We start from the raw sequence: 10,856 nt of genomic DNA on the forward strand, positions 1-10,856 counted from the left end.
ACTGTTGCTGTGAATTAAAAAAAAAAACAAACAAAAGAAAAAACAATCAAAATTCATAGTCTGCCCAATTAGTTGTGTAACTGCACGCAACACCTTCTTCTATCCATTTTTTTTTTTTAACACCAAAACACAAACCAAGAAAACCCAACAAAAGCATGGAACTAAAAACCGTTGTTAGCATTTATTTAAATTCACAGTAGCCTGGATGCAGCAGAAAAATATTCTTTGGACTTAAGTTTGTTCACTTCACTGACAGATCGAAACGTCAAATGCCAGTTAGTTAAATGTAAAATGATGACAATCATGGATAGCAGTAATCCTACGGTATATAAAAATGAAGGGTGTAAGCATTTGTACCTCCTGGGGGGGGGCGGGAACAACAAACAATGAAAACATACCTTTATACAACATCTTTTATAGACGTGATATTGCAGAAATATCTCTCTCTATTATTTTTTTAAAACAATTTATGCTGGTATACTCTATACACTGGCCCTTTATTCGATGAAATTATTGCATTGTAGGCTTGATTAAACCTCCCATATAACGAAAAATCACTATAATATTCCCATAGGAATCTATAGAGACCTATGGTATCAGTAAAAATTCCTGTAGGAACTCTTAGTAGTGACCTATTGTTCCTTTTGTACTATTTTTTTATTTCTTATGCTGTCCTGGACCCACTGTGTGAGTCAGCACTGAGTGATAGTGGTATTTTATCTGCTGTGGCATCATTAAATATTCCTGTAAGTAGAGTTTTTTTTTTTCTGTGATAGCTCTATAAAAATCTATCATAGGATTACTATAGGTTCTTTTTCGTCAGGAGGCTGCTGTTACTTCTCTGGAAATCAATCGCTGTCTGATTTTTCGTCTTTCGACGTGACGGTGGCGTGATTGTACAGTCCCTGTGCCATCAGGTGTAAGGCCAGAGTGTTCTTAGTGCCGCTGGCCTTCTTGATTTTGGCCCTCTTGTTCTGAAACCAGATCTTGATCTGGGATTCGTTCAGGCCCAGTTCCTGCGCCAGGTTCTGTCGCCTCTGCTCCGTCAGATACCGATTTGTCTGAAACTCCGATTTTAGTCTTTGCAGCTGTTCTGCTGTGAAGGCCGTCCGTGGTCGCTTGTCCTCTTTGCTGGTCGTTTTCTTCTTTGGTTTGCGAGATCTTGGCCCTGTAGTGAGGGGAATTGGGGAGGGGAAGGTGGGGGGGTTCACAAGACACGCATACATTGGTTTGTCAGTATCAAAACATCATGAGCTCAAAAACAAAGATGAAAAAACGACACTTTTCTATGTGCGATAATCAGACAAACGTCTTAAAAACAACCTTAGAAACAAAATCTAATCAATTCACATTTTCTCCCATTGAAACACTGCACGAACATGTGTGTAGTTTACTATTCTGCCACTTTGCATCCAGAGCAGTGCCTTCAAATGCATCCAAAACACGTGCGTAAAGTGTATTTTACGAGAACGCAGATTTTGTAAAACTTATTTAAATCCCTACACATAAGTTTGCACTGTAAATAAATCTCTATTCATGTTACAGTTGCCTTTTTTGCATATTAAAAAAATGCTAAAATAAGTTTAACTAAGAAACTTGTACAAAAATATGAAGAAGAATGATTGTAGAATGTAAACACGTCCATTACAGAACACATCCAAAAGGCACAACCTTCCCCTATCTCCCTGTTTCCATCCCTTTTCCTCGCTCACACACACGTACATGGACACACACACACACACAAACCGAACACACACTGACACTGTCTCTAGTAATAAGGAATTATTAGCCAATGAGACAACACTGGAAAAAGCATTGCTGACACAACTCAGCCCCCATGTTTTTTTTTTATGTTTTTTTTTTTTTGCAGGTTAGTTGGAAAAACAGGATCAATTTCAGTGCAGCTACTTTGCATTTTAGTTTTTGTGGGCCACTTGAAAAGCCTCTCAATGGACAAACGTGAACAGAATCTGAGCAGCACACATTAGATACACATTAATTTTCCATCTGGATGGAGGCCTATTCGGTGGAGCTATGGGCTAAGTGTTCGGTCCCCTCCTCCAAACAGTGTAGAAAACATTCGTGAAACGACACAATTCGGCTTCATGAATCAGCGTGGAAGTGTATGTCTCTTCTTTTTTTTTTTTCTCCTTTCCCCAAAGCAGCCCATATAAAACTGCAGCTCTACAACTCGTAGTAGTCGCCTACTCCACTCTATATGGCGTTACATAATGCATGAGAACAAGTTGTGCTCCACTTTTTTACAGACACTTAGAAAAATACGCTGGATATTAACCTGACTGCTGGATGAGAAGCTATATTGTGCATTTTCTTATAAATCAAGACTAAAGCTGAAACCAAAAATGCTCGCTGTTGGCCAGCATATGCATGGAGCGATCGTTGTGGAAACGCATGCATATTTAATTCATCCCAAACACAACTCCTGAAAACGCTTTTAGGGAGCAAAAACAGCTGTGACAAGAGCACCAAATATTAATTTGCAGACCTGCAGATTCTCTGATAGACAGCAGCCTATCAGCGCGCTTATGTTTACTATATGTAGCACCCCAGTATTATCATATTCATAACCCGAGGAAATAAGCTCGAACACTGTCTGAATGGGAGCGTTCCAGTGAGGAGAAATCCGTGCGTAATAGTTCCGAAAATTGCGCGTATTTTATGTATTTTGTTGACATTTTAAAATACAAGGATTTCGGATCGATTTGCTCCGTAAAGGGAATATTTTCTCCTCTCTTGTTTGCATTTTAAAAAGGCCTATCCTCCCCAAAAAGCTAGTTTTTAAAATTTCATTTCCATCGGGTGTTTTTTTCTCTCCCTACGCTGCACAATGGCACATTGATCGTGCAGTTTTTACCTCCACATTTGTGCGCTAATTTTTCGAAATTTCGCAGAAAAAGATTTATATTCGGTAAATTCTCGTAGTGCGCTGCACAGCACGGTTCGCTCCACTCTGCTAGCGAGAAGTCGGTCAAGGCATCCGGGGTCAGTGTTACGGGGTATTTCAGGTTACCGAGAATATACGGGAGAGTAAAAAACGCATGCACGGTGCCACCAACCTGAAGAAGGCCTGTCCGAGTATCTGGTGCAGTAGACCCAGGCTGGCCACAGCATGGGCTGAGACGTGGCTGGGTTTGAGCTGGCTTGGGAACTGTCTGAGTCTGAGCTTAGGCACTGGTCTCCATTCTCCCCGCGGGGTTTCAGGGGCTCCTCGGCGGCTATAGCGGGCTTCTTAGCCCCGGTAACCGTGTGCGGAGTGGAGGTCCCCTCTGCCGGCACCGTGCTCCCCACCGGCTCGGTCTGTGGGGCGGCGGGGCTGTTGTGGCTCTCCCGCGACGATGCCAGGCTACTCTCTTCGCGGTTTGCGCCTCCGTCCTTTTTCCGTCCGAAATCCGGCCGCAGGATGTTGTCGATGAAGAAATTGGTGACCCGGTGAGGGATCTGCAGGTTCCCCGGCGCCTGTAACAGGGGAAGGATGGCTCTGTTGGACTCATCCGCCGACTCCTGCCGCTCCACCACATCTCTGTTGCCGTGATCATTTTCTTCCATACTGATTCACTTTCCCCGCTTTACTCTCTTTAACCCCTTTATCGCTCTCTCCGCTGCAATAAAATTCGCAAAAGAACTTCGGGAGGGGAAACGAGATTGCAAAAAACTGCACGACTGAAATAAATAAAAAAATAAAACTCAAATACTAGTGAGTGCCTTGGACACCATGCAAAGCCTTGCGATAGTGTCCTCTGAGAAAAGCATACTTTTTGACATATATTCCCTCAATCTCGGGTTACAACTGACACCGCAGAGCTAAAACATTTGCCATTTGCGCACCATCCAATTTAGTGTTATCCGATTTCAGCGTGCTCGGTAATGCCTACACCTAAACTAAACTAAGGGTAAATAAAGAGGCTCCTAAACTGATGCTCTAATACTCTCACTCTGGAGTTTTGTTCTTATTTTCAATACGAGCCCCCCGAGTGACGTTTTCCCACCGTCCTCCCAGACACGTGCCTTGGACCAATAGGATGGCAGAAACCAGGCCACGTGACGCAGACTCCAGAGCAGTCTACAAACGCCCATCCTCGCCTTGGTAAAGAAAGAGTCCTGGACTCACGGAGAAGAAGCCTAATTTAAATCCAATGCATGCGCCCAGATACTCCCCAAAAATTCATCTGTGTTTATGAACCCGTGACTTATTATATTTTTTGGGGGAGAGTTTTGAAATGAAAACAACACGATGCACTTCAATCTGTTGAGTTTATTAAAACAAAAGGAGATTGAAGCATCGGTTGTCAGTGAAGCTGCGGGGACCCCCGGGGTTCCTTGCTTGCAGGGCAGGCAGGGATTCCCAATAACACGAGGACAAGCACATTTTTGACGATATTTTGAGACGCTATTACGCGTCTTGGCGATTGAAAGTTTAATTCTCGTCACTTTTACGGATGCCTACAGTTTAAATCAGCACAAAAACAGCTGAAATTGTGCTCAAGTGAAGCCAAATGAGCCACATTTCTATCAAAATAAGGTCAATGGCCTGAGTATTTGGGGATTCGTCATGTAAAAATCCTAGCATGTGTTGAAATATCACCTTTACGCACCACTGAAGGGACTAGGCGCCTATTTGTTGCACATATCTCACACTTTATCCGCTTTAAGCTTTGTTGAAAAACACCTGTAAGGTCTACTCGACTCAGTAACTTAAATTCAGTTCGTCCTGGCCAAGGTTAAATGCGCAAAACAGTATTTCTGGATGCCTCCATGCTCACATTCTGACCCAAGGGTGGAGTAAATGTACTTTCTTTAAAATGCATGTTAATCTCCAATCATGTATCTGTTTCTAACCCATAGCAACAGCACATTCGCGTTTACTATACTGTGCGTTTTCTGCTTTGCAGGATTGGTCTGATGTGTCATGTTGCTTCCAGTCGCCTCATAAACTGGCAGCAAAACTCATCAAAAAAACTAAAAAACGTGACAGCCAAAAAGAGTCTCCCCTGTCTGATTTCAAACGCGCAGGGATGTGTGTTAAGTATTTTTGATGTTCTCATGTTCGCCTGTCGTGACGCTGCGGTCGACCAAGAACTGGGTCCATATCCCTTTAAAAGAAATCAGTGATGCAAACAAACTGTTTTGTGCGCGGTGCTCGGGATACAGAGTCGCGCCAAAGACAAAACTTTGAGTAACTTTGCTGACCAGCACTAAGTTTGTGTTTCTCCTCCCAGGACGCCACCGGCCAGCGGGGATGGCTCAGCCGACTCTCCTCTGGCTTTTGAGCCGGGGCTGCGCGTAAAAACTGAAGGGGGGATCCGTGGAAGACCTGAGGAGCAGCCAGACTGAGACTGAGTGAGGAGCCTTTGAACAATCGAGTTAGAAAATCAGCTGCCTTTCTCTTTTTTATTTTTAGAAACGTGCATTGTCTTTTCCTGCAGTTTTCTGGGAAGTGGAGGCGTTTTAGATCCACATTTCTAAAATGAATTCACAGCGCACAACCTATTTTCTTGTATAATGTGATTATTTGGGCATCACAGGCCGGTTAGTGCTTATGATATGAAAGTATTAGTTTTATTTGAACTGTGCTGCTTTCTTTCTTTTCTTTTTTTTTTTTGGACACACATGTTGGCTTAGAGGCAATGTCCAAAACTGTTTTAATTTGTATTTGTGGCACGCCAAAGCCTGTAATTTAAGCTCGTTTTGTCTAAGACAGGTTTTGTCCTGCGGGAAACATCATATTCTTGACTTTTCACTTGTTAAATACAGGCTTTGTCCAAATTGCAAAGCAATTATAGTGAAGAGTTAAATGCTTTTTTTTTTTTTTTTTTTGGAGTTCATTTGGGTTTGTGTTAAAACGGGTCAACTCATATTCAAAAACATCCACCTACAGCTACACCACAAGCTTTACACGAGGTTTAAATAGTTTATTTAACTCAGCAGCATTCTCACAAATGAAGAATTGTCTATTGATAATATTTTTTTTTGCCTTTTTTTTTTTATTACTATTATCCCAAACCTACCTGAACAACAGCCTGAGCTCCTGTCTCACATGTCCCCACCACAAAGGGCCCAGTCCAAACAGTGAAAGTTGGGAGTGAAAGATGTAATTAGACAGGCCACTCTCATGCTGCGATTGTTTCTCACTTGTGAGGGGAAGCGCAGATTAATGTTGAGCGCTAAATAAGCAGCAGACAATGGATCCACAGACAGGCCGCTACCGCCTGGGCTTGGCCTCTAACCTCCCAGCAAAACAGGGATGTCTGGAGGAAATGACACCATTTCAGACTCTGAATTTTAATACGAGCCTTTGTGCACTACAAAAAAGTACACATTTTAACACGCCAACCAGTATCTATTGAGCCCTAAAATCAGATTTTTTTCCCCTTTAAAGTGAAAGAGCTTCCACAGATTTCATTAGATTATATATTAGAGAAGCCTTAAAAAAAAGAAAAACAAACAAAAACAGAGAACATGACTTGTAAGGAAGGTCGACTCTGGATTCTTTTAGAAAATTTGCCAAACAGCAGCGTAAAAGAAGTCATCTCACTCTGGTGCGTTTTTTTTTTTTAAGACGAAAAACAAGCTTTTAAAAGAGTCCAATCTGGACCATATGCTTTATTTTTTGCAGTGTATTACTTTACAAGCCCATAATCCCCACTATTGTGAGGTTTTGATTCAGCATTGTCTGTCTGGCTTGTTTTGGATTACACTGATGAAAAGACAAAAAAAATAAGTATCGTGCCCTGTTTTTAGTTGAAACTCCATCTCGATCATTACTGTTGTTGCTTTACGCACTGAGGATTCCTGTGGTTGGACATGTTTGCGAGACCTTCTGGTTCTTTTCTGGAGAAATATTTCCTAGGACACTTTATCCTGGTTGATTAAGGGTTAAAATAGTGCTGTGGCACTATAGATGATTAGCATATAGTTGTTTTTATTTTAAAATACAGCCAAGCATTAATTCACACATATGAGACTAATGGTAAGGATTTCATAAGCGTTTTTTAAAATTATTATTATTATGAATATTATTATTGTGTCTGGCTGTTTTGGCAGGCTTGTTGGCTATATTGGTGTATTGCATTGCTCCATATCGGCTATTTGGGCGCTTTGGATGATTTCGTGAAGCCACATCATATTTTTTTTCGGATGTTTTCTCAGGTATTGATTTGCACATGGAACAATGCAATTTTAAATGGATGCTTTTATAATGGAAGCTCATCCTTGTCCCTTGTCTGACCGAGTCTGGCCCTGCCCTGTCCAGACGAGGGGAAATGCGCAAATGGATGCACAGAATTATTCTTTGTTTTTTTGCTTGTGATATTTACCTGATGCTGTGCATTTGTAAGCGCAGGACGCACAGATGTCTGTATGATCTGTGCATGTGTAGTTTCTTATATTTCCACCAAGTATGGTTCACAAAAGCTGTTTCTGCAAAGCCAATTTTACGCATTTTTAAAAAAATTAAATAAACTGGCGAGTGAGAATCCTCGTCTGCAATCACTTCACACGCTGAAGACAAATGCAGTTTTCATACCCAGCCATTATTTGCTTTAATTTGCTATATAGCACTCTAACCTCCAAAATAGCCGCCAGCAGGCCCCCGCCATGGCACCAATCGAAGATGCGGAGATTTCGAAAAATTCTTGTTGCCATTATTAGTAATTTTTCCAATACAGGATCTCCTAATCATTCATTTAGCTCGTTATCTTTTACTATTTTAAAAGTGCGCATTGACAGTGCCGCCTTATGGTTAAAACATAGGGGCCCCGGATAAAATAGTGAGGTATTTTTCTTATGATTATATTCTGTTCTTGTTCACGGAAGCAGGGAATATTGATTACTGTACATGTCATGTCTGTCAGGTTCTACTAAATAAGTGAATGGTTCCGTTTTCTTCTTTCTTTGCTTGTGTTTGCTTGGAAGAAAAAAAAGAAAAGAAAAGCAGTGGAGCATCTCCTGGTGCGCACTAAAAGGGTTAATACTGGCTGTTTTTCAATGCACATTTTGAAAGTCGGATTTCTGTATCCATGCAGCATATATATAAGTGTGTGTATGTATATATGTATGTGTGTGTGCAGCAACTAGGTCTATTTCATATTCACTTATAGGCTCGCCCCCTCCCTCTCCCACACACACACACGCACCCGCACACACACACACACACATAGCCTATATACGCACCCCTCCTACTACTATAATCAATCGCATGCATTGTGCGCATGTGCCCTGTCCTTGAGTTCCTATAACCTATTTTTTTTTTCTTTCCTCTGTATTTTTTTTTTTTCTTGCTAGGATTGTCTTATACGTCACCAGCGCTCAGTACTATGGAGTACTACAAAAGGTGACGCGCAGAAGGAGGATTTGTGAATGGACGCCGTGATGTGTGCCAGCTCACAGATCAGAGGGCGGTGGGACCTCTGCAGATGCACCCCGAGCCCCACCACTCCTCCCCTCCCCTCCCCTCCCTCACCCGGTCACCATCACCTCCCCTCCCCTCCCTCCACATGAATGGGGGTCTCTAAGATATCAGCTCTGTCACCATTGCAGGGGTCGGACCAAAAAAAAAATCCTCCAGCTTCCTGTGCCCCTTTTAAAAAAAAAAAAAAAAAACCCTGAAAGCACGTCTCTCCTATTTGATGATCCTGTATGATTTTTTTTTCTTGTTGTTGCGCTTTTGTGGGACTGGAAGCTCCGCTGCTCCCTGTTTTTTTTTTCCTCTTTTTTTTTCTTCCTCATCCCGGGTCAGCCAAGAGCATGGCAGCCGAATTAGAACAGATTAGAAGCGGGCCTAATTGCATCTAGTTCAATGCAAAAAAAAAAGTCAGTCAGTTTGGAAATACAGATCATGTAATAGAACATTTTTAGGTTGTGAGGAGGGAGTTACACCTGTTTCCAATGCTCTATTGTTTACAAGGAATTTTCCAGAAACCACCATTGTGCCAGAGCGCCAAATCAGGGCAGATCTCAAGGAAGGCAAATTTGGATTCGACACGAATTCACTTATTTTATGCCCGTTTTTTGCATTTTGCATTGAGATATGCGCATCTTTTCAGTGTTAAAATACAAGCATCTACCAATTACAGCTAAAACAATGCAGGTAGTTTTATTCCAAAACCTCCAAAACCTAAGTTTGACTTTGTATTTTTTAACTTATGCTATAAGATGATGCTTCTCAAAACCAGTCTTCTTGTTTCCACTGTTAGATCATCTCCCCTCCACCATTTACTCATCATACATCACAGAATGTAGATGATGTCTATATAATTTGTATTTCCGCGGTTTGGATGTGTGTTTGCAGAGAAATCCTCTGGAGTCGCCACGTAGCGGACTTTAGTGCTGCTGGTTTCAGCCCTTTATAGGTTTTAATAACTCTTAATCCGTCTGATCGGTCTGGCGTAGATAAGTCTCATTTGAATTGGGATTGTTCTTAAGGAGCGGCTCGTATTTCTCCGCAGAAGTCTCAAACAGAGCTTAGCACAAACAACTGCACCACCCTGAGCGCAATTAAGGCCTCAGCTAAATTAGATGAAGGCTAATTGAATGCAGCTGAGTTCCCATCAGCAAACTCCTGAATGCTTTACTAATATGAGGCAAACGGCCAGCTTATAGCCACGAATTCAATTTTTTAAAAATGTTTTTTGGCAAAAATGTCCGCAAAGTAACACTTCTTGCAGACATGAAGCAGCAGCATTCTTTATTTGCATTGTTTTAGAAATAATTTACATTTAAAAATTGCGCGTAAGAGAAAAAAAAAATGAGTGGAAAAAGTTTGTGCATATAGGTGCAGACATGAGGGGCTCCTGATAATAAAAAACTAACTGAAAAATATACTTTACACTGTGACAAGTTTAGTAATTTTAGTGTTAATTTCTAAGCTTTCAAAGCAGTCTAAAAAGGCATCGTGTTATTTTAACTGTGCTCCTGATTAGTGGAAAAAACAAACCTTAATACTGTGAGAAAAAGTTGCTCTAGAGGCGAGAAAAATGTCCTCATGTTTCATTTTGCAACGTTTAAAAGACCTGTAGGATTTGGCCCAGACCAGAATAACAAACCAATTAACCTTGAATATCGATAAAGTACAAAAAAAACCAAAACAGACTGCAATAAAACTGATAAAAGTTACAATAAAAACCAAACTCCAACATCAAAATAAAACCTCTCCCTCACGCGTAATTGCAGCCTGACGCACGAGGAAATTCTTGCTCAACGTGCATTTTAAAATCATTCTCCATCTTGTTCCTTCTATTTTGAAATAAATCAAGGATGCTGCAAGTCAGTGAGTCCATTACTAATTCTTACTTTATGTGTAACGAACAGAAAGGGTTAACAAAAGAACGTTTAAGAGGGGGGAAATATGCACAAAACGAGGACGCACAGAAGTTGACTCAGGCTTGTAAATCAACCAGAATCGACTCTTTCTGTCTGTGTGTTTTTGTTCTTATAGGTGAGGTGTTGCACTTTTATTCTCGTGTCAAAATAAACGCGTAGAAGTCAGTTAAAGTCCTCGTTGCTTTAATTAGACCCAGAGATTTTTCCACAAAGCCTCTAAAGCCCCCCCATCTGTGCTCCTGTAAAGCGCACCGTTATCCGTGTGACGCTCAACTGGTGTCAGGCCCTCAGTGCTCCTCTGGAGATCTGCAGAAGATCTGCAGGACTTTTCACATGTCGGGACGTCTTACTTGTGACCCCAAAGAATGAACTCCACGTGGTGGCTATTTCTGTGAGGTTAATGGGTTTACATTCTCAGTCATACAGAATAAATAAGCTGCCATGCAACATGTGGGGGGTTAGTTTAAGAGGGAACCAGAGGAGGGGGGGCAGACCTCAAAGAAGGAAAAAAAAAAAGC

The 10,856-nt window shown here is 41.5% G+C and overlaps 1 protein-coding gene across 1 annotated transcript; it reads right to left on the bottom strand.

Moving 5' to 3' along the window:
• Nucleotides 1-848: 848 nt before the first annotated feature.
• en2a (engrailed homeobox 2a) lies at nucleotides 849-3,567 on the bottom strand. Its single transcript, XM_008280793.1, has 2 exons — nucleotides 3,078-3,567; nucleotides 849-1,168 (listed from the first exon to the last, which is right to left on the bottom strand). Exons 1-2 carry the CDS (start codon nucleotides 3,565-3,567, stop codon nucleotides 849-851), a joined length of 810 nt encoding a protein of 269 aa, XP_008279015.1.
• Between the last annotated feature and the right edge of the window lie 7,289 nt (nucleotides 3,568-10,856).

Source organism: Stegastes partitus, unplaced genomic scaffold (genome assembly GCF_000690725.1).
Source record: "Stegastes partitus isolate 25-593 unplaced genomic scaffold, Stegastes_partitus-1.0.2 Scaffold210, whole genome shotgun sequence".
Lineage (NCBI taxonomy): Eukaryota > Metazoa > Chordata > Actinopteri > Pomacentridae > Stegastes > Stegastes partitus.

Coding starts and splice junctions, on each gene's coding strand:
- en2a (XM_008280793.1), bottom strand. CDS start 3,567: ATGGAAGAAAATGATCACGGCAACAGAGATGTGGTGGAGCGGCAGGAG. Junction 1,169..3,077: donor CTCGGACAGGCCTTCTTCAG/GTTGGTGGCACC, acceptor CCCTCACTACAG/GGCCAAGATCTCGCAAACCA.